Below are 22,500 nucleotides of genomic sequence, written 5' to 3'. Positions count from 1 at the left end.
CCATCTCTCTCTCCCCCGTCTCTCTCCTTCTAGAACTGGGATCAGATGTCTGGTCAGTCTCTTCCTTCATCTCTGCTCTCCTCTAACCAGAGGAAAGACTTCATGGAGGTGAGACCACACTACACACCCTACCACACCCCTACCACACCACACACTCACCCTACCACACCCCCACACACCCTACCACACCCTACCACACCCTACCACACCCCTACCACACCACACACTCACCCTACCACACCCCCACACACCCTACCACACCCTACCACACCCCTACCACACCACACACTCACCCTACCACACCCCCACACACCTTACCACACCCTACCACACCACACACACACACCCTACCACACCACACACACCCTACCACACCACACCCACACACCCTACCACACCCACACACCCCCACACACACCCTACCACACCACACACACACCCTACCACACCACATACCACACCCCAACACACACCCTACCATACCACACCACACCCCCACCACACCACACACACACCCTACCACACTCCCCCTACCACACCCCCACACACACACCCTACCACACCCCAACAAACACACCCTACCACACCCCCACACCACACCCTACCACACCCCCCACATACACCCTACCACACCCACCCTACCACACCACACCCCCACACACACACCCTACCACACCCTACCACACCCCCCACATACACCCTACCACACCCCCACACTCACCCTACCACACCACACACCCTACCACACCATATACCACACCCCCACACACACCCTACCACACACCACACCCCCAAACACACCCTACCTTGTACTACACCCCCAAACACACCCTACCCCCACACACACCCTACCCCCGCACACACCCTGCCACACCACACCCTGCCACACCACACCCTACCACACCACACCCTATTTGTTGTTAACGTGTCTCTGCAGTGGGCTCTGTACCAGTGTGTTAACGTGTCTCTGCAGTGGGCTCTGTACCAGTGTGTTAGCGTGTCTCTGCAGTGGGCTCTGTACCAGTGTGTTAGCGTGTCTCTGCAGTGGGCTCTGTACCAGTGTGTTAACGTGTCTCTGCAGCGGGCTCTGTACCAGTGTGTTAACGTGTCTCTGCAGTGGGCTCTGTACCAGTGTGTTAACGTGTCTCTGCAGTGGGCTCTGTACCAGTGTGTTAGCGTGTCTCTGCAGTGGGCTCTGTACCAGTGTGTTAACGTGTCTCTGCAGCGGGCTCTGTACCAGTGTGTTAACGTGTCTCTGCAGTGGGCTCTGTACCAGTGTGTTAACGTGTCTCTGCAGTGGGCTCTGTACCAGTGTGTTAACGTGTCTCTGCAGTGGGCTCTGTACCAGTGTGTTAACGTGTCTCTGCAGTGGGCTCTGTACCAGTGTGTTAACGTGTCTCTGCAGTGGGCTCTGTACCAGTGTGTTAACGTGTCTCTGCAGTGGGCTCTGTACCAGTGTGTTAACGTGTCTCTGCAGTGGGCTCTGTACCAGTGTGTTAACGTGTCTCTGTACCAGTGTGTTAACGTGTCTCTGTACCAGTGTGTTAACGTGTCTCTGCAGTGGGCTCTGTACCAGTGTGTTAACGTGTCTCTGTACCAGTGTGTTAACGTGTCTCTGCAGTGGGCTCTGTACCAGTGTGTTAACGTGTCTCTGTACCAGTGTGTTAACGTGTCTCTGCAGTGGGCTCTGTACCAGTGTGTTAACGTGTCTCTGTACCAGTGTGTTAACGTGTCTCTGCAGTGGGCTCTGTACCAGTGTGTTAACGTGTCTCTGTACCAGTGTGTTAACGTGTCTCTGCAGTGGGCTCTGTACCAGTGTGTTAACGTGTCTCTGCAGTGGGCTCTGTACCAGTGTGTTAACGTGTCTCTGCAGTGGGCTCTGTACCAGTGTGTTAACGTGTCTCTGTACCAGTGTGTTAACGTGTCTCTGTACCAGTGTGTTAACGTGTCTCTGCAGTGGGCTCTGTACCAGTGTGTTAACGTGTCTCTGTACCAGTGTGTTAACGTGTCTCTGCAGTGGGCTCTGTACCAGTGTGTTAACGTGTCCCTGCAGTGGGCTCTGTACCAGTGTGTTAACGTGTCTCTGCAGTGGGCTCTGTACCAGTGTGTTAACGTGTCTCTGCAGTGGGCTCTGTACCAGTGTGTTAACGTGTCTCTGCAGTGGGCTCTGTACCAGTGTGTTAACGTGTCTCTGTACCAGTGTGTTAACGTGTCTCTGTACCAGTGTGTTAACGTGTGTATTTGTTGGTAACGTGTCTCTGCAGCGGGCTCTGTACCAGTCGTCCCACAGCGATGAGAACGATGTCCAGACGGTCAGTCACAAGTGTCTGGTGGTCAGCGTGTCTGAGTACGAAACCATGACTCTGACGCGTCGCTACGCCGACAGCCAAGACCTGTACTACCTGGCCGGGACATACGAACCCACCACGGGTATGATCTACAACACGGACGGAGTCCCCATCATCTGATGAACGACACGAGACCCTGACCGTGACCCGACCAACGCCACAGTCGATCCAGTCACCAGACCCTGACCGTGACCCGACCAACGCCAAGGTCGATCCAGTCACCAGACCCTGACCGTGACCCGACCAACGCCAAGGTCGATCCAGTCACCAGACCCTGACCGTGACCCGACCAACGCCAAGGTCGATCCAGTCACCAGACCCTGACCGTGACCCGACCAACGCCAAGGTCGATCCAGTCACCAGACCCTGACCGTGACCCGACCAACGCCAAGGTCGATCCGGTCAACTCATAACGTTTGATCCAACGAACGAAGACCACCTGAGAGAGAGAGAGAGACTACAGACCGTATTCAGAAACTCTTGGGTCTTCTCTATAAACACACACCCAGACTTCTACCTGTAAATACATACAATAATTCTAACACTCATAGATATATATAAAAGACAGGAAGTGATTTTATTTACCAGGGAAGACATCCTCCTCGCTGGATCGTAGCTGTGAGTCACAGTAGTTTTGATGAGAGGAGGTTTGTCTATCTGAGAGACGTATTACACTAACGAGAGAGAGAGAGACCTGCTGACAATCCCAACAATGGGGGTGGGGATACAGTCCTGTGTTCTGATTGGTGCCTGTCCTGTCTGGACCCGCCTACTCCCCCATGACCTTATCACCCTGCTGATGTTAACAGGGTTCTGATGACCTGGTGTTTAGAGATATTATCAGTGTTTCTCTGGAGTGAACACACTCTTATTTGCTCCCCCCCCCCGGTCCCCATCTATCAGCCCCCCCCTGGTCCCCATCTATCAGCCCCCCCCTGGTCCCCATCTATCTGCCCCCCCCCCCCGGTCCCCATCTATCTGCCCCCCCTGGTCCCCATCTATCAGCCCCCCCTGGTCCCCATCTATCTGCTCCCCCTGGTCCCCATCTATCTGCCCTCCCCTGGTCCCCATCTATCTGCCCTCCCCTGGTCCCCATCTATCTGCCCTCCCCTGCTCCCCATCTATCTGCCCTCCCCTGCTCCCCATCTATCTGCCCCCCCTGGTCCCCATCTATCTGCTCCCCCCCTCCCACCCCCCAGCGGGGTTTCAGCCTTTTCTCCGTCCCGACATACCCCATAAGCATCTCTGTACGGGGGTAAATATTATTTAGAAAATTCTAAACGTTTGTTTTGTAAATGTCTTTGAGCCGAGGGGGAGAGATGGAGGAGTGGAGGAGGAGGAGGAGTGGAGGAGGAGGGGAGGTGGAGGGAGGAGGAGGAGGAGTGGAGGAGGAAGAGGAGGAGGAGGAGGAGTGGGCGAGGGAGGAGGAGTGGAGGAGGAGGGGTGGAGGAGGAGGAGGAGGAGGAGGAGTGGAGGAGGAGGAGGAGTGAAAAGGGTTTGTTTCTTTTTTTTACTGAAGCAATCAACTTAATCAGTGTTTCTCCCGACATCCATTTAGTAGATCAATATTTTATAGTTGATCAATAAAGAGATACATCTATCGATTGTCGTCTCCTGAATGATGTCTCCTGTCTTATCAGACCTACTAGATCATTAGATTGTCGTCTCCTGAATGATGTCTCCTGTCTTATCAGACCTACTAGATCATTAGATTGTCGTCTCCTGAATGATGTCTCCTGTCTTACCAGACCTACTAGATCATTAGATTGTCGTCTCCTGAATGATGTCTCCTGTCTTATCAGACCTACTAGATCATTAGATTGTCGTCTCCTGAATGATGTCTCCTGTCTTACCAGACCTACTAGATCATTAGATTGTCGTCTCCTGAATGATGTCTCCTGTCTTACCAGACCTACTAGATCATTAGATTGTCGTCTCCTGAATGATGTCTCCTGTCTTATCAGACCTACTAGATCATTAGATTGTCGTCTCCTGAATGATGTCTCCTGTCTTACCAGACCTACTAGATCATTAGATTGTCGTCTCCTGAATGATGTCTCCTGTCTTACCAGACCTACTAGATCATTAGATTGTCGTCTCCTGAATGATGTCTCCTGTCTTACCAGACCTACTAGATCATTAGATTGTCGTCTCCTGAATGATGTCTCCTGTCTTATCAGACCTACTAGATCATTAGATTGTCGTCTCCTGAATGATGTCTCCTGTCTTACCAGACCTACTAGATCATTAGATTGTCGTCTCCTGAATGATGTCTCCTGTCTTACCAGACCTACTAGATCATTAGATTGTCGTCTCCTGAATGATGTCTCCTGTCTTACCAGACCTACTAGATCATTAGATTGTCGTCTCCTGAATGATGTCTCCTGTCTTATCAGACCTACTAGATCATTAGATTGTCGTCTCCTGAATGATGTCTCCTGTCTTATCAGACCTACTAGATCATTAGATTGTCGTCTCCTGAATGATGTCTCCTGTCTTATCAGACCTACTAGATCATTAGATTGTCGTCTCCTGAATGATGTCTCCTGTCTTACCAGACCTACTAGATCATTAGATTGTCGTCTCCTGAATGATGTCTCCTGTCTTACCAGACCTACTAGATCATTAGATTGTCGTCTCCTGAATGATGTCTCCTGTCTTATCAGACCTACTAGATCATTAGATTGTCGTCTCCTGAATGATGTCTCCTGTCTTACCAGACCTACTAGATCATTAGATTGTCGTCTCCTGAATGATGTCTCCTGTCTTACCAGACCTACTAGATCATTAGATTGTCGTCTCCTGAATGATGTCTCCTGTCTTACCAGACCTACTAGATCATTAGATTGTCGTCTCCTGAATGATGTCTCCTGTCTTATCAGACCTACTAGATCATTAGATTGTCGTCTCCTGAATGATGTCTCCTGTCTTACCAGACCTACTAGATCATTAGATTGTCGTCTCCTGAATGATGTCTCCTGTCTTATCAGACCTACTAGATCATTAGATTGTCGTCTCCTGAATAATGTCTCCTGTCTTATCAGACCTACTAGATCATTAGATTGTCGTCTCCTGAATGATGTCTCCTGTCTATTCAGACCTACTAGATCATTAGATTGTCGTCTCCTGAATGATGTCTCCTGTCTTATCAGACCTACTAGATCATTAGATTGTCGTCTCCTGAATGATGTCTCCTGTCTATTCAGACCTACTAGATCATTAGATTGTCGTCTCCTGAATGATGTCTCCTGTCTTATCAGACCTACTAGATCATTAGATTGTCGTCTCCTGAATGATGTCTCCTGTCTATTCAGACCTACTAGATCATTAGATTGTCGTCTCCTGAATGATGTCTCCTGTCTTATCAGACCTACTAGATCATTAGATTGTCGTCTCCTGAATGATGTCTCCTGTCTTACCAGACCTACTAGATCATTAGATTGTCGTCTCCTGAATGATGTCTCCTGTCTATTCAGACCTACTAGATCATTAGATTGTCGTCTCCTGAATGATGTCTCCTGTCTATTCAGACCTACTAGATCATTAGATTGTCGTCTCCTGAATGATGTCTCCTGTCTATTCAGACCTACTAGATCATTAGATTGTCGTCTCCTGAATGATGTCTCCTGTCTATTCAGACCTACTAGATCATTAGATTGTCGTCTCCTGAATGATGTCTCCTGTCTTATCAGACCTACTAGATCATTAGATTGTCATCTCCTGAATGATGTCTCCTGTCTATTCAGACCTACTAGATCATTAGATTGTCGTCTCCTGAATGATGTCTCCTGTCTTATCAGACCTACTAGATCATTAGATTGTCGTCTCCTGAATGATGTCTCCTGTCTTATCAGACCTACTAGATCATTAGATTGTCGTCTCCTGAATAATGTCTCCTGTCTTATCAGACCTACTAGATCATTAGATTGTCGTCTCCTGAATGATGTCTCCTGTCTATTCAGACCTACTAGATCATTAGATTGTCGTCTCCTGAATGATGTCTCCTGTCTTATCAGACCTACTAGATCATTAGATTGTCGTCTCCTGAATGATGTCTCCTGTCTTACCAGACCTACTAGATCATTAGATTGTCGTCTCCTGAATGATGTCTCCTGTCTTACCAGACCTACTAGATCATTAGATTGTCGTCTCCTGAATGATGTCTCCTGTCTTACCAGACCTACTAGATCATTAGATTGTCGTCTCCTGAATGATGTCTCCTGTCTTACCAGACCTACTAGATCATTAGATTGTCGTCTCCTGAATGATGTCTCCTGTCTTATCAGACCTACTAGATCATTAGATTGTCGTCTCCTGAATGATGTCTCCTGTCTTACCAGACCTACTAGATCATTAGCCGATCAATCCTATTGTATTTCAAGTATCTTTTGTTTTTACAATAACATTTGTCCTCAAGTGCTGTGCCGAACAATGTCCTGTCCCCGAGCAGCGGCCCAGTTACCGGGGGAACCCCTTCCAGAAGGAGAAACCGTGTTCAGCTGGACTCCATTTTGTGTCAGTAATGAAGCTGGTTCCTGTTTTTAAAATGGAGGAGAATTTTCCTCTTAGGGTCTACATGCTGAACACTCACTCACACACACACACACACACACACACACACACACACTCACACACACACTACTCTCCCTCCGCTGTGTGTGTACACCAACCTCAGCATCATGTTGCCCTGAGAGCTGACGTATCACAGAGGTACTCCCCACCACACACACACCCTCCTTGCTCACTCACACACACACACACACTCTCACTCACACACACACACCCTCCTTGCTCACTCACACACCTTTCAATTTCTCTCTCTCTCTCCTCTGTCAGTTTAATTCAAGGGGCTTTATTGTCATGGGAAACATGTGTTAACATTGCCAAAGCAAGTGAGGTAGATAATATACAAAAGTGAAATAAACAAAAATTAACAGTAAACATTACACATACAGAAGTTACAAAACAATAAAGACATTTCAAATGTCATACTATGTATATATACAGGGTTGTAACGATGTACAAATGGTTAAAGTACACAAGGGAAAATAAATAAGCATAAATATGGGTTGTATTTACAATGGTGTGTGTTCTTCACTGGTTGCCCTTTTCTTGTGGCAACAGGTCACACATCTTGCTGCTGTGATGGCACACTGTGGAATTTCACCCAGTAGATATGGGAGTTTATCAAAATGTGGTTTGTTTGTGGATCTGTGTTTCTGAGGGAAATATGTGTCTCTAATATGGTCGTACATTTGGCAGGAGGTTAGGAAGTGCAGCTCAGTCTCTCTCACCCATCTGCTCTGCCTTCCAACAATCTTCTCTGTGGGTGTGTCAGCAGAGACCGTTCTGATTGGCTGAGTTCAAGCGAACAGAGGCGTCCTATTGGCCGACAGCACATCACTGTCAGAGACGGAGCAGGGAATGGAGGGTGTTGTGTCTTCCTAACTGGCTGATGAAGCCTCTGCTGTCCAAGGCTGCGTGTTACAATCCAATGATATGAAAGATGTTTTTGAGATTTTTGTTTTAAACCTAAACCAAACCTTAGAATAAATATATTAATATAAACTCAGGAAAAAAATAAACGCCCCTTTTTCAGGACCGTCTTTCAAAGATAATTCGTAAAAATCCAAATAAACTTCACAGATCTTCACAGATGACCAAATACTTATTTTCCACCATAATTTGCAAATAAATTCATTAAAAAAATCCTACAATGTGATTTTCTGGATTTTTTTTTCTCATTTTGTCTGTCATAGTTGAAGTGTACCTATGATGAAAATTACAGGCCTCTCTCATCTTTTTAAGTGGGAGAACTTGCACAAAATATATTTTTGCCCCACTGTATATATAAGATATATAGTAGTGTATGTATATATATACATATATAAAAGTCTGTAGTGAAATCTGTAGCGTTACTAGTATCGGCTGAACGATATATAGTAGTGTTATAGTATATATATATATATATATATATAAAAGTCTAGCTTGGGAGAAAGAAAGAAAATGTTCATCTCTGCTTTTCAAAAAAAATGGTAGTTTAATTATGAAAAAATTAAATACTTATTTCAATATATTAAGTTTTTAATTATTGACAAAGTAAATATTTATTTCAATATATTAAGTTTTTAATTATTGACAAAGTAAATATTTATTTCAATATATTAAGTTTTTAATTATTGACAAAGTAAATATTTATTTAAATATATTAAGTTTAATTATGAACACATTAAATCCCTATTTAAATATATTAAGATTAATTATGACCTATTTAAATATGTTAAATTTAATTAAGAAATATTTAAATATATTACGTTTAATTATGAACAGTATCTTGCAGGATTCAATAGGTGGAATTGTAAGAGTTGTTGCCTCTAATAGAATCCAAAAATTAAATATTTTTATTTATTCATCAAATTACATGGGAAAAACAACCACTTTATTTTGTGTATTAATTTACCTTACTAACCACTTAATGTACGTGCAGGTTAGTGTATTGTACATACAGTAGGCTGGTCATCTAAGGTTTGTACCTGTTGACTGTTCATCACCATGGAGATTAATCAAATCTAAATGTATTTATATTAAAGCCCTTCGTACATCAGCTGATATCTCAAAGTGCTGTACAGAAACCCAGCCTAAAACCCCAAACAGCAAGCAATGCAGGTGTAGAAGCACGGTGGCTAGGAAAAACTCCCTAGAAAGGCCAGAACCTAGGAAGAAACCTAGAAAGGAACCAGGCTATGTGGGGTGGCCAGTCCTCTTCTGGCTGTGCCGGATGGAGATTATAACAGAACATGGCCAAGATGTTCAAATGTTCATAAATGACCAGCATGGTCAAATAATAATAAGGCAGAACAGTTGAAACTGGAGCAGCAGCACGGCCAGGTGGACTGGGGACAGCAAGGAGTCATCATGTCAGGTAGTCCTGAGGCATGGTCCTAGGGCTCAGGTCCTCAGAGAGAGAGAAAGAAAGAGAGAATTAGAGAGAGCACACTTAAATTCACACAGGACACTGAATAGGACAGGAGAAGTACTCCAGATATAACAAACTGACCCTAGCCCCCCGACACATAAACTACTGCAGCATAAATACTGGAGGCTGAGACAGGAGGGGTCAGGAGACACTGTGGCCCACTCCGAGGACACCCCCGGACAGGGCCAAACAGGAAGGATATAACCCCACCCACTTTGCCAAAGCACAGCCCCCACACCACTAGAGGGATATCTTCAACCACCAACTTACCATCCTGAGACAAGGCCGAGAATAGCCCACAAAGATCTCCGCCGCGTCACAACCCAAGGGGGGGCGCCAACCCAGGTAGGAAGATCACATCAGTGACTCAACCCACCCCTCTCAGGGACGGCATGAAAGAGCACCAGTAAGCCAGTGACTCAGCCCGAGTCTGCGTCTCTCACATGGGTAGGCAGACCGTTCCATAAAAATGGAGCTCTATAGGAGAAAGCCCTGCCTCCAGCTGTTTGCTTAGAAATTCTAGGGACAATTAGGAGGCCTGCGTCTTGTGACCGTAGCGTACGTGTAGGTATGTACGGCAGGACCAAATCAGAGAGATGGGTAGGAGCAAGCCCATGTAATGCTTTGTAGGTTAGCAGTAAAACCTTGAAATCAGCCCTTGCCTTGACAGGAAGCCAGTGATCAGGGTCCAGAGTAACGCAGAGGTCCTTCACAGTTTTATTTTAGACGACTGTACAACCATTAAGATTAATTGTCAGATTCAACAGAAGTGCTAACTTGCCCAACCCAGTCATTGAGTAGTGATAGTGGTTTGTGATGACGTGACTCACGTGGTTCATAGCTCTCGCAACACTGGGGTTGTGTGTTCGATTCCCACGGAGGACCCCGAAAATGCACGCGCTCACTGGTTTACTGTCAATTGCCTAGTTACTAGTTTTGATTTAAATCGGCTTGACAATCTATGGCTGTCTAAGCAATGATCAACAACCAATTTGACAGAGCTTGACGTCATTTTTAAAATATATTTTTTTTGAGAATAATGGGCAAATATTGTACTATCCAGGTTTGCGCAACTCCCCCGACAGAGGAATATATGCCTTTCCTGCGCACTTCTCAGTGTTTGGTATTCAGACTAGGCTGTTGACCATATTATGTCCATCAACACGCTCTGCAGGTGCGGCTGTCTTTCCCGATCTGAATCAATTTGATGGCCAACAGATTTTCTCCTGGAGTTTTCATTCAATGGGGGTTTCAAGTACATTTAGTTGAAGCCATCCCTTTAAATCTGGTGTACCTTTAATGATATATTTTGTGCACAGACTCACTAGAATACATGGAGAGAGAGAACGGGTTCACAATATAGAGATCGATGACAGAAAGACATCAATGAATATTCGTCTCCGTTTCAAAACCAACTGGTAGATTTAAAAATACTCTGATCTTGTAATTATTTAGACCGAAATGTACGGTTATCAATGTATGTATGAATGAGAAAAAACGGTTCGGGAAGCCTTTAAAATATATTGATAAATTTTAAAAATGCTTTTCCGGCCTGGAACCGGAAGGGTTCGCTAAACCTTCCTCGTGGTTTCCTCGGTCGGTAACGTGGTAGAATTATGAGGAAATTAAATCAAGGTTAGAGTATGAAGAACATACCTTATTCTAGCTCAAACTCAAACAAATAGTGGGTGAATAACATGCTATTCTCATGCTTAAATTCAAGGTCAGAAAAGGCACCGAGAGAAATGCGTTTTATTTAGTGTCTAATGGAAGTTCAGACCCCTCGACTTTTCCCACGTTACGTTACAGATGGTTTTTCCCTCATCAATCTACACACAATACCCCCAGTGACAACGCGAAAACAGGTTTAGAATTGTTTGCCAATAAAATATCGTCTTCAGACTCAGGACTTTGAAGCACCTTGGTACTGGTACCCAGGCTATATGAGATGGACGTGACCCGACCGTCATATCTACCATCAGAACCATGTTGAGTCGGACACCTTCAGACTCAGGACTTTGAAGCACCTTGGTACTGGTACCCAGGCTATATGAGATGGACGTGACCCGACCGTCATATCTACCATCAGAACCATGTTGAGTCGGACACCTTCAGACTCAGGCATGTACTTTGCTGTAAAAACATTTGATATGGAGTCTCCAGGTTAATTCTGAGCTACCAGCTCGACACAAACTATTCTGAAAAGTTACATGCACTTTTCACATCATTAAATCTCACAGCTAAATCAACATTCCACCCCTGGTTACCACGATTGGTTTAACAAGCCAAACCTGTGGGTAGACACTTTAATTTAATGTTAACTGCAAAGTACACTTACCTGGCAGAACTCTTGTATTTATTTGGGAACATTCCGTACTCCCCTAATCACAATTAAAAGGTGTGGGAAACCAAATCGAGAAGACTGAATTAAAAAGGTTTAATTTAGGACCCGGTGGAGTTGGAGGGGAGATGAGGTGCCAATTTGAGATCAAGCTGGCAACCCTGTTATTTCTCTGCTCTCCAAGAAGCTGATCAGGATGGAGACCCACACCGAGCCAGTATAGTATTACAGCCCCATGAAACAAGGCAGTTTAAAACCCACCCTTCGTTCCAAGGCCGTCATTGTAAAATAAGAATTGGTTCTTAACCCGTCTTGCCTAGTTAAATAAACTGCTAATGATGTAACTGGTGCTAGCTGACAATTACCCAGAGACTTAGTGTTCATCTTTAGGTAGCTCCGTGAGAGATGAGTCCATTCTGTTGATGTGCCATAGGAAAGCACCAGGATGTTGATTTGACTGGAACCCACTCTAACCCCCCCCCCCCCCATTGCACAACCCGCTTAATCCTGGACCCAGAAGCTTCCTGCCACCCCACCAAGACAACAGTGAACTGTACAGGAAGGGAGTCTCAGACAGGAAGTGATGTCGGAACACATGTGCACTTTTATTGGGAGTTTAGTCAGTGTACAAGTTGCCCCCCCCCCCACTGGTCCCTCTGGCACCCTAATCACCTCTGACCCCCCCCAGCAGAGGTCACACTCGGGTTCATTTGCATAAACAAAAACAAAAAAAAATTAAACAGGACCAAGACTTAAGGCTGCAAGTACAAAAAAACCCAGACATTGTGACATAATTTACATACAAGCCATACTGCCCCATGTTACAGAACGCTGTGGCAGAGAGCCGGACGCCGGCAGCCTTCACAGAGGCAAATACCTGTTCTGAAAAGTTAACAAAACAATTGGAATGACTCGAAAAGAAACAGAATGTACATGTTGTTGTTTTTAAAGTCCTCAGCTGCATGATAGAATCTCAGGGGTCCTTACATTTATTTTTTTTAACTCTTAAATCTTTAATCCGCTGTTTCACCGTTCCAGTTGTGTATATTTTGTTTTTCACAGATCCTGAGTCAAAAAAAGCGCCAAAATAACAGAAGCCATGCCAATGAGACTGAGAAGCTGGGTTTGGGCTCACTCCGCGGGCCCCCTCTCTCTCTCCCTCTGGGTGGTGTGTCTGGTGGCAGAGCTGAAGTGGTAGTCGGGTGTGGCTGGGTCGGTCGTTTGGGATGGGTACAGTCTGTTTAGAAGCATTTACGGTGGACGATGGAGGGACCAGACTCGTCGTACTCCTGCTTGCTGATCCACATCTGTTGGAAGGTGGAGAGAGAAGCCAAGATGGAGCCTCCGATCCAGACGGAGTATTTACGCTCTGGGGGGGCGATGATCTGGAGAGGAGAGAGGGTTAAATTAACATGGGTTAAGACTGCAGTACTAACATCTGACCACACGGTGGCAGCAGAGAGTTAAATTAACATGGGTTAAGACTGCAGTACTAACATCTGACCACACGGTGGCAGCAGAGAGTTAAATTAACATGGGCTAGACTGCAGTACTAACATCTGACCACACGCTGGCAGCAGAGAGTTAAAGGTAAGGGACAGGACTTCAGATCAGTCTACTGGATACTAAGTTATGCATTGTATTGCTGTTTAAAGGTCTGAAGCAGTTGATTTTTACAGTGTTGAACAAATTTAATAACTGTATTAGTGATCTTCATAGGGGACTGTTAGCTATAAGCCTAATAGAAGTGAGAACCAGTATACTGGTGTTGCCAGGCCATCCGATTAGATGACTGGTATTTAGTCCTAGTTGGTAGTTCTTGTGTAGCCTTCATGAAGGGACAGACAGTTGACTAGTGATTCTAACCTTGATCTTCATGGTGGAGGGGGCCAGAGAGGTGATCTCCTTCTGCATCCTGTCAGCGATGCCGGGGTACATGGTGGTTCCTCCGGACAGCACCGTGTTGGCGTACAGGTCCTTACGGATGTCCACGTCACACTTCATGATGGAGTTGTAGGTGGTCTCGTGGATACCGCAAGACTCCATACCTGGAGAGAGAGGAGACAAAATGGCCGTCATTACGGCGCTCACAAGACTGCTGCCGAAGACCCGTCTGACCTCGAGCGACTGTTCTGAGTGTTTAGTTCAAACTCACCGAGGAAGGAGGGCTGGAAGAGGGCCTCTGGGCAGCGGAACCTCTCGTTGCCGATGGTGATGACCTGTCCGTCAGGCAGCTCGTAGCTCTTCTCCAGAGAGGAAGAGGAGGCAGCGGTGCCCATCTCCTGCTCAAAGTCCAGCGCCACGTAGCACAGCTTCTCCTTGATGTCTCGTACGATTTCCCTCTCGGCCGTGGTGGTGAAGCTGTAGCCGCGCTCCGTCAGGATCTTCATCAGGTAGTCTGTGAGGTCGCGGCCGGCCAGATCCAGACGCAGGATGGCGTGGGGCAGAGCGTAGCCCTCGTAGATGGGTACTGTGTGGGTCACGCCGTCACCGGAGTCCATGACGATACCGGTGGTACGGCCAGAGGCGTACAGGGACAACACGGCCTGGATGGCCACGTACATGGCAGGGGTGTTGAAGGTCTCAAACATGATCTGGAGACGAGAGGAGAGGGATGAGTCACGGTGCTGGAGGACTACAGTAGAGAGGGATGAGTGTCAAGGTGCTATAAAACCACAGTAGAGGGGGATGAGTGTCAAGGTGCTATAAAACCACAGTAGAGGGGGATGAGTGTCATGGTGCTATAAAACCACAGTAGAGAGGATGATGAGTGTCAAGGTGCTGGAGGACCACAGTAGAGGGATGAGGAACACAGTAGAGAGGGATGAGTGTCAAGGTTCGAGAGAAACAGAGTCAGAAGAACATGCGCTAGTGAGTCGAGGGGTAAAGTTAGTGGAGAACCCATTCAGAAACACAGCAGTCATCCCCACTGGGCCGTGTAGGTCGAAACAGACCCCCTGTAGCGTTAGTGTTGCTATGGTAACTCAGCTAGCTGTCTTATTGTTAGAATCAATGTCATCATTAAGGTGTCGTTTCTAGCTCTACACGCCATAACAGTCCTCATTAAGGCCAGAAAGGTGCAGAACACAGAAAGGAGGAAAGACCTGGAGCTTCTAGAGAGATGGGAGACAAATCAGCTTTCAGAAGAGGGCCTGGAGGAGAGGAAGAGGAGCGTGAGGAAAGACTAGGCAGAACCGAAGAGCAGAAGGAACCGTAGAGGTGAGTGAGTGACACATACCTGGGTCATCTTCTCCCTGTTGGCTTTGGGGTTGAGGGGGGCCTCTGTGAGCAGGACGGGGTGCTCCTCTGGAGCCACTCGCAGCTCGTTGTAGAAGGTGTGATGCCAGATCTTCTCCATGTCGTCCCAGTTGGTGACGATGCCGTGCTCGATGGGGTACTTCAGAGTCAGGATACCCCTCTTGCTCTGAGCCTCGTCTCCCACGTAGCTGTCTTTCTGGCCCATCCCAACCATCACTCCCTGAAAACAGGACAGGGTTTAGTATATACAGACACCAGCTAGCATACCAAATACTAGATTGGATGGGGTTAGTATATACAGACGCTAGCTAGGACACAGCTAGCATACCAACTATTAGATTGGATGGGGTTAGTATATACTGACGCCAGCTAGGACACAGCTAGCATACCAATTACTGGATTGGATGGGGTCAGTATATATAGTTAGCAGTGTCCTCAATATTAAGTCTGACTGCATTGAGGTGCATAAGGCTAGTTGTATGTAGCCACTTCTCAGGGATGTGATCTATGGGATGGTTCATCTCTATTCTAGTCACTAGGCCTAAAATTAATAATAACCAGACAAATCAAACTAGAACAAAAAGTAATTTTTACAGTTCAAAACGTCCCAAAGCCCATCATGAGATTTGTTTACATTTGGGCATTAGCAATGACAGGTCCATCTCCGGGTAAAAACCCCTTGTTCCTCACCTGATGCCTGGGACGCCCGACGATGGAGGGGAAGACAGCCCGAGGCGCGTCATCTCCGGCGAATCCGGCTTTGCACATACCGGATCCGTTGTCAACAACCAGTGCGGCGATTTCATCTTCCATTTTGAACTGAAACAAAAGAAACCGCATGTAAAAAACAAACAAAGGCTACAAAGACAGACGTTTGAGAAGAGAGAAGAGGGTTAAAAAAAATGCGTAACCCGCAACACTTCCGCACAGCGCCACCCTTAAGAAACACTTCCGCATAGAGCCCTGTGACGACATGACGCAACACGTCCTGCCTTCCTGGCAGGTTGTAATGACGCGTTCTGACCGCTAGGTGGAAACCGCACTGCGCCCTCGAGACAAAGGAAAATGGCGCTGCGTTCTTTCGATATTACCATATAAGGACATGTTTTGGGATTCTCAGCAGCCCTTTTGGCGGTTCACAACCAGAGAATAGGAACATTTTTTTGGACCAAGACCCGGATGTGACCACTCCCCTCTGAACCAAGTAGCATTTCAACCCCCCGGCCGCCATTTTATAAACTCCCCCAAAAACACAAGACGACCGTGGAACTCTGACTTTAAAATGAGCGTTAATGACATGGAAAATAAACCTCTTAATAAAATTTAAAACGCACTTCTCAATATGAAATCCCAAGTCTATAACTCCCATTCAAATGCTGATTTACTACTAAAGGAGGGGACTTAAAAAACAAATACATAATTTAGTTAACTTCCAAGTCCAGTGTTGTGAATAAACCTGCCAGGTTAGAGGCCATTTCCTGCTGGCCACGCCTTGGTCACTGTTGACGAGGTCCCCCCCTTTCCTCCTAACCGGACCGGTTTCCCGAATAACCGCTCAGGTTATAATAACTACGGCTTTAAGTACTACACACATACCAATAAATAAAGTTAGTTTAATGTCTTATATTAAAACAATATGTGTCGAGTGGTTGTTAAAAAACGTTAATGTTAACACGCAGGATAAACTAGGTCTGAACCTACAGCCGCAGAGCTCAACACAAAGACTCCCTGAGACCCCCCTTTTACCCCGGGAGGGGGGGTCCAACAGCTGCTAAAAAAACAAATCAGTTTAACACCATAAGATAAATATATATTTACTGTAGGTGGTTGTTGTATGGGGGTTAAGCCGGTTATTGATTACCTAACAAGTCACACCTGCATATCCGCCCAATTAATTAAACAAGATGTCCACTATAAAGTCATGTTTCAAACCTAGTAAATACATTTAGTGAACCTCATCAACCATGCATATTACTGAAAAACAGCATGTTAACTTAGTCTACCCTATAAAATCATACAAACAGCCTTGTGGTTCATGTCCTCCACTATATAACAAACCAGATTCAAATGAATTAAAATATGCAACCAGATACGTGTTTACTTTGTGTCTGTTACCAAAACAAACGCCATTAAATAGTAGAGCTATGTAGGTTATTCTTACCTTTTGGTTTTGGGAGGGGGGTGTTTCAAGGGTAAATGATATAATCCCGCACGAACTGCGTGTGACGGCGCCTCAAAGTGAACCGGTAGTCGGTGGGCGCGTGGTTTTTATCTCCCGGTTAGATGCCCGGCTCGAGCCATAAAAGGTAAACTTTCGGATTCGCGCGATCTGATTGGTCCGGTGTCACGGAACCGGGCGCGTCGCCATAACACGCTACTCCCTGCTGCAACTAAACTACAGCCGGTTGTGAAACGCCCCTTCTCTCTCTCTCTCTCTGTGTCTCTCTCTCTCTCTCTCTCTCTTAGAGAGGTATGAGAAAAAAAGGAGGAAATCAAAATGGGATCTATAAAATGTTTTCTAAGGCCCTATACAGAGCACAGCCGAGCCCCGTTTTAAAATGCAGCTGTAGTGGTCAGTTCGGCCTGGAGTTTAGGGTTTGTAGTGAACAGCGGTCAGGGTTATCTCAAAAGTGTAACTTGCATAGTAACCGCTAGCTAGTTAGCTACCTAACTGCTACATCCAAACAGACAGAATGCATCCTAACTCCTAGTCCCCAAGCCCTCACATGATGCATCCTAACTCCTAGTCCCCTAGCCCTCACATGATGCATCCTAACTCCTAGTCCCCAAGCCCTCACATGATGCATCCTAACTCCTAGTCCCCAAGCCCTCACATGATGCATCCTAACTCCTAGTCCCCAAGCCACCACATATGATGCATCCTAACTCCTAGTCCCCTATCCCTCACATGATGCATCCTAACTCCTAGTCCCCAAGCCCTCACATGATGCATCCTAACTCCTAGTCCCCAAGCCCTCACATGATGCATCCTAACTCCTAGTCCCCAAGCCCTCACATGATGCATCCTAACTCCTAGTCCCCTACCCCTCACATGATGCATCCTAACTCCTAGTCCCCTAGCCCTCACATGATGCATCCTAACTCCTAGTCCCCTAGTCCTCACATGATGCATCCTAACTCCTAGTCCCCTAGCCTTCACATGATGCATCCTAACTCCTAGTCCCCAAGCCCTCACATGATGCATCCTAACTCCTAGTCCCCAAGCCCTCACATGATGCATCCTAACTCCTAGTCCCCAAGCCCTCACATGATGCATCCTAACTCCTAGTCCCCTAGCCCTCACATGATGCATCCTAATTCCTAGTCCCCAAGCCCTCACATGATGCATCCTAACTCCTAGCACCCTAAGCCCTAACCAGCTGGCTAGTGGTGTTGTTCTGTTGTTCACTGTCAGCAGGCTTCGTTCTAGTAGCCCTCAAAAGAGGCAACATCTATCACACACACACACACACACACACACACACACACACACACACACACACACACACAGACACACTAGTGGACACTTTAACATGCAGACTGTAGAGTAGAGTGGGTTGCAGGTTATGCTGGTAAATAGCCGCCCCTGTCTCCTGACTTCCTGTTCTAACAGCTAGCTGGGAAGAGTAGAGGCTATTTACCATGGCCCTGCCTCCTGACTTCCTGTTCTAATAGCTAGCTGAGAAGAGTAGAGGCTATTTACCATGACCCTGCCTCCTGACTTCCTGTTCTAACAGCTAGCTGGGAAGAGTAGAGGCTATTTACCATGGCCCTGCCTCCTGACTTCCTGTTCTAATAGCTAGCTGAGAAGAGTAGAGGCTATTTACCATGACCCTGCCTCCTGACTTCCTGTTCTAATAGCTAGCTGGGAAGAGTAGAGGCTATTTACCATGACCCTGCCTCCTGACTTCCTGATCTAACAGCTAGCTGGGAAGAGTAGAGGCTATTTACCATGACCCTGCCTCCTGACTTCCTGATCTAATAGCTAGCTGGGAAGAGTAGAGGCTATTTACCAGTCCCCTCTGCCTCCTGACTTCCTGTTCTAATAGCTAGCTGGGAAGAGTAGAGGCTATTTACCAGTCCCCCTGCCTTCTGACTTCCTGTTCTAATAGCTAGCTGGGAAGAGTTGAGGCTATTTACCATGACCCTGCCTCCTGACTTCCTGTTCTAATAGCTAGCCAGGAAGAGTAGAGGCTATTTACCAGTCCCCCTCCCTCCTGACTTCCTGATCTAATAGCTAGCTGGGAAGAGTTGAGGCTATTTACCAGTCCCCCCTGCCTCCTGACTTCCTGTTCTAATAGCTAGCTGGGAAGAGTAGAGGTTATTTACCAGTCCCCCCTGCCTCCTGACTTCCTGTTCTAATAGCTAGCTGGGAAGAGTAGAGGTTATTTACCAGTCCCCCTGCCTTCTGACTTCCTGTTCTAATAGCTAGCTGGGAAGAGTAGAGGCTATTTACCAGGCCCCCCCTGTCTCCTGACTTCCTGTTCTAATAGCTAGCTGGGAAGAGTAGAGGCTATTTACCATGACCCTGCCTCCTGACTTCCTGTTCTAATAGGTAGCTGGGAAGAGTAGAGGCTATTTACCATGACCCTGCCTCCTGACTTCCTGTTCTACTAGCTAGCTGGGAGGAGTAGGGGCTATTAACCATGACCCTGCCTCCTGACTTCCTGTTCTAATAGCTAGCTGGGAAGAGTAGAGGCTATTTACCAGCCCCCCCCCCCTGTCTCCTGACTTCCTGTTCTAATAGCTAGCTGGGAAGAGTAGAGGCTATTTACAATGACCCTGCCTCTTGACTTCCTGTTCTAATAGCTAGCCAGGAAGAGTAGAGGCTATTTACCAGTCCCCCTGCCTTCTGACTTCCTGTTCTAATAGCTAGCTGGGAAGAGTAGAGGCTATTTACCATGACCCTGCCTCCTGACTTCCTGTTCTAATAGCTATCTGGGAAGAGTAGAGGCTATTTTCCATGACCCTGCCTCCTGACTTCCTGTTCTAATAGCTAGCTGGGAAGAGTAGAGGCTATTTACCATGACCCTGCCTCCTGACTTCCTGTTCTAACAGCTAGCTGGGAAGAGTAGAGGCTATTTACCAGTCCCCTCTGCCTCCTGACTTCCTGTTCTAATAGCTAGCTGGGAAGAGTAGAGGCTATTTACCATGACCCTGCCTCCTGACTTCCTGTTCTAATAGGTAGCTGGGAAGAGTAGAGGCTATTTACCATGACCCTGCCTCCTGACTTCCTGTTCTAATAGGTAGCTGGGAAGAGTAGAGGCTATTTACCATGACCCTGCCTCCTGACTTCCTGTTCTACTAGCTAGCTGGGAGGAGTAGGGGCTATTAACCATGACCCTGCCTCCTGACTTCCTGTTCTAATAGCTAGCAGGGAAGAGTAGAGGCTATTTACCAGCCCCCCCCCCCTGTCTCCTGACTTCCTGTTCTAATAGCTAGCTGGGAAGAGTAGAGGCTATTTACAATGACCCTGCCTCTTGACTTCCTGTTCTAATAGCTAGCCAGGAAGAGTAGAGGCTATTTACCAGTCCCCCTGCCTCCTGACTTCCTGTTCTAATAGCGAGCTGGGAAGAGTAGAGGCTATTTACCATGACCCTGCCTCCTGACTTCCTGTTCTAATAGCTAGCCAGGAAGAGTAGAGGTTATTTACCATGACCCTGCCTCCTGACTTCCTGTTCTAATAGCTAGCCAGGAAGAGTAGAGGCTATTTACCAGTCCCCCTGCCTCCTGACTTCCTGTTCTAATAGCTAGCTGGGAAGAGTAGAGGCTATTTACCATGACCCTGCCTCCTGACTTCCTGTTCTAACAGGTAGTTGGGAAGAGTAGAGGCTATTTACCATGACCCTGCCTCCTGACTTCCTGTTCTAATAGCTAGCTGGGAAGAGTAGAGGCTATTTACCATGACCCTGCCTCATGACTTCCTGTTCTAACAGCTAGCTGGGAAGAGTTGAGGCTATTTACCATGACCCTGCCTCCTGACTTCCTGTTCTAATATCTAGCTGGGAAGAGTAGAGGCTATTTACCATGACCCTGCCTCCTGACTTCCTGTTCTAATAGCTAGCTGGGAAGAGTAGAGGCTATTTACCATGGCCCTGCCTCCTGACTTCCTGTTCTAATAGCTAGCTGGGAAGAGTAGAGGCTATTTACCATGACCCTGCCTCCTGACTTCCTGTTCTAATAGCTAGCTGGGAAGAGTAGAGGCTATTTACCATGGCCCTGCCTCCTGACTTCCTGTTCTAATAGCTAGCTGGGAAGAGTAGAGGCTATTTACCAGTCCCTCCTGACTTCCTGTTCTAATAGCTAGCTGGGAAGAGTAGAGGCGATTTACCATGACCCTGCCTCCTGACTTCCTGTTCTAACAGCTAGCTGGGAAGAGTAGAGGCTATTTACCATGACCCTGCCTCCTGACTTCCTGTTCTAATAGCTAGCTGGGAAGAGTTGAGGCTATTTACCAGTCCCCCTGCCTCCTGACTTCCTGTTCTAATAGCTAGCTGGGAAGAGTAGAGGCTATTTACCATGACCCTGCCTCCTGACTTCCTGTTCTAACAGCTATCTGGGAAGAGTAGAGGCTATTTACCAGCCCCCCCCCCCTGTCTCCTGACTTCCTGTTCTAATAGCTAGCCAGGAAGAGTAGAGGCTATTTACAATGACCCTGCCTCTTGACTTCCTGTTCTAATAGCTAGCCAGGAAGAGTAGAGGCTATTTACCAGTCCCCCTGCCTCCTGACTTCCTGTTCTAATAGCTAGCTGGGAAGAGTAGAGGCTATTTACCATGACCCTGCCTCCTGACTTCCTGTTCTAATAGCTAGCCAGGAAGAGTAGAGGTTATTTACCATGACCCTGCCTCCTGACTTCCTGTTCTAATAGCTAGCCAGGAAGAGTAGAGGCTATTTACCAGTCCCCCTGCCTCCTGACTTCCTGTTCTAATAGCTAGCTGGGAAGAGTAGAGGCTATTTACCATGACCCTGCCTCCTGACTTCCTGTTCTAACAGCTAGCTGGGAAGAGTAGAGGCTATTTACCATGACCCTGCCTCCTGACTTGCTGTTCTAATAGCTAGCTGGGAAGAGTAGAGGCTATTTACCATGACCCTTCCTCATGACTTCCTGTTCTAACAGCTAGCCGGGAAGAGTTGAGGCTATTTACCATGACCCTGCCTCCTGACTTCCTGTTCTAATAGCTAGCCAGGAAGAGTAGAGGCTATTTACAATGACCCTGCCTCTTGACTTCCTGTTCTAATAGCTAGCCAGGAAGAGTAGAGGCTATTTACCAGTCCCCCTGCCTCCTGACTTCCTGTTCTAATAGCTAGCTGGGAAGAGTAGAGGCTATTTACCATGACCCTGCCTCCTGACTTCCTGTTCTAATAGCTAGCCAGGAAGAGTAGAGGTTATTTACCATGACCCTGCCTCCTGACTTCCTGTTCTAACAGCTAGCCAGGAAGAGTAGAGGCTATTTACCAGTCCCCCTGCCTCCTGACTTCCTGTTCTAATAGCTAGCTGGGAAGAGTAGAGGCTATTTACCATGACCCTGCCTCCTGACTTCCTGTTCTAACAGCTAGCTGGGAAGAGTAGAGGCTA

General features: G+C 46.9%; 2 protein-coding genes and 1 long non-coding RNA gene across 8 annotated transcripts in view; 2 read left to right on the top strand and 1 right to left on the bottom strand.

Moving 5' to 3' along the window:
* Positions 1–3,953, top strand: part of tnrc18 (trinucleotide repeat containing 18) — a 95,907-nt gene extending 91,954 nt beyond the window's left edge. For all 6 annotated transcript variants that reach the window (XM_090197938.1, XM_090197939.1, XM_090197936.1 and 3 more), the window contains 2 exons: positions 34–108; positions 2,265–3,953. In XM_090197938.1, coding sequence (XP_090054064.1) covers positions 34–108; positions 2,265–2,468 — 279 coding nt within the window. In that variant the 3' untranslated portion in view covers positions 2,469–3,953. The remainder of the gene's footprint in view (positions 1–33; positions 109–2,264) is intronic.
* Positions 3,954–12,246: 8,293 nt separating this feature from the next.
* actb2 (actin, beta 2) lies at positions 12,247–17,144 on the bottom strand. Its single transcript, NM_001124235.1, is given in 6 exon segments — positions 12,247–13,050; positions 13,532–13,713; positions 13,821–14,259; positions 14,904–15,143; positions 15,614–15,742; positions 17,085–17,144. Coding segments are annotated over 5 exon segments (1,128 nt in total). The 5' UTR covers positions 15,737–15,742; positions 17,085–17,144; the 3' UTR covers positions 12,247–12,906.
* On the top strand, positions 14,239–14,577 carry LOC149979047 (uncharacterized). The gene is made up of 3 exons (XR_016486147.1): positions 14,239–14,327; positions 14,366–14,443; positions 14,502–14,577. It is a non-coding gene; the product is annotated as an uncharacterized LOC149979047 (long non-coding RNA).
* Positions 17,145–22,500: the final 5,356 nt, after the last annotated feature.

This window comes from Oncorhynchus mykiss, chromosome 13 (genome assembly GCF_057628025.1).
Source record: "Oncorhynchus mykiss isolate SJ-2025 chromosome 13, ASM5762802v1, whole genome shotgun sequence".
Taxonomy (NCBI): domain Eukaryota; kingdom Metazoa; phylum Chordata; class Actinopteri; order Salmoniformes; family Salmonidae; genus Oncorhynchus; species Oncorhynchus mykiss.
This window is presented reverse-complemented; position numbering and strand designations above follow the sequence as displayed.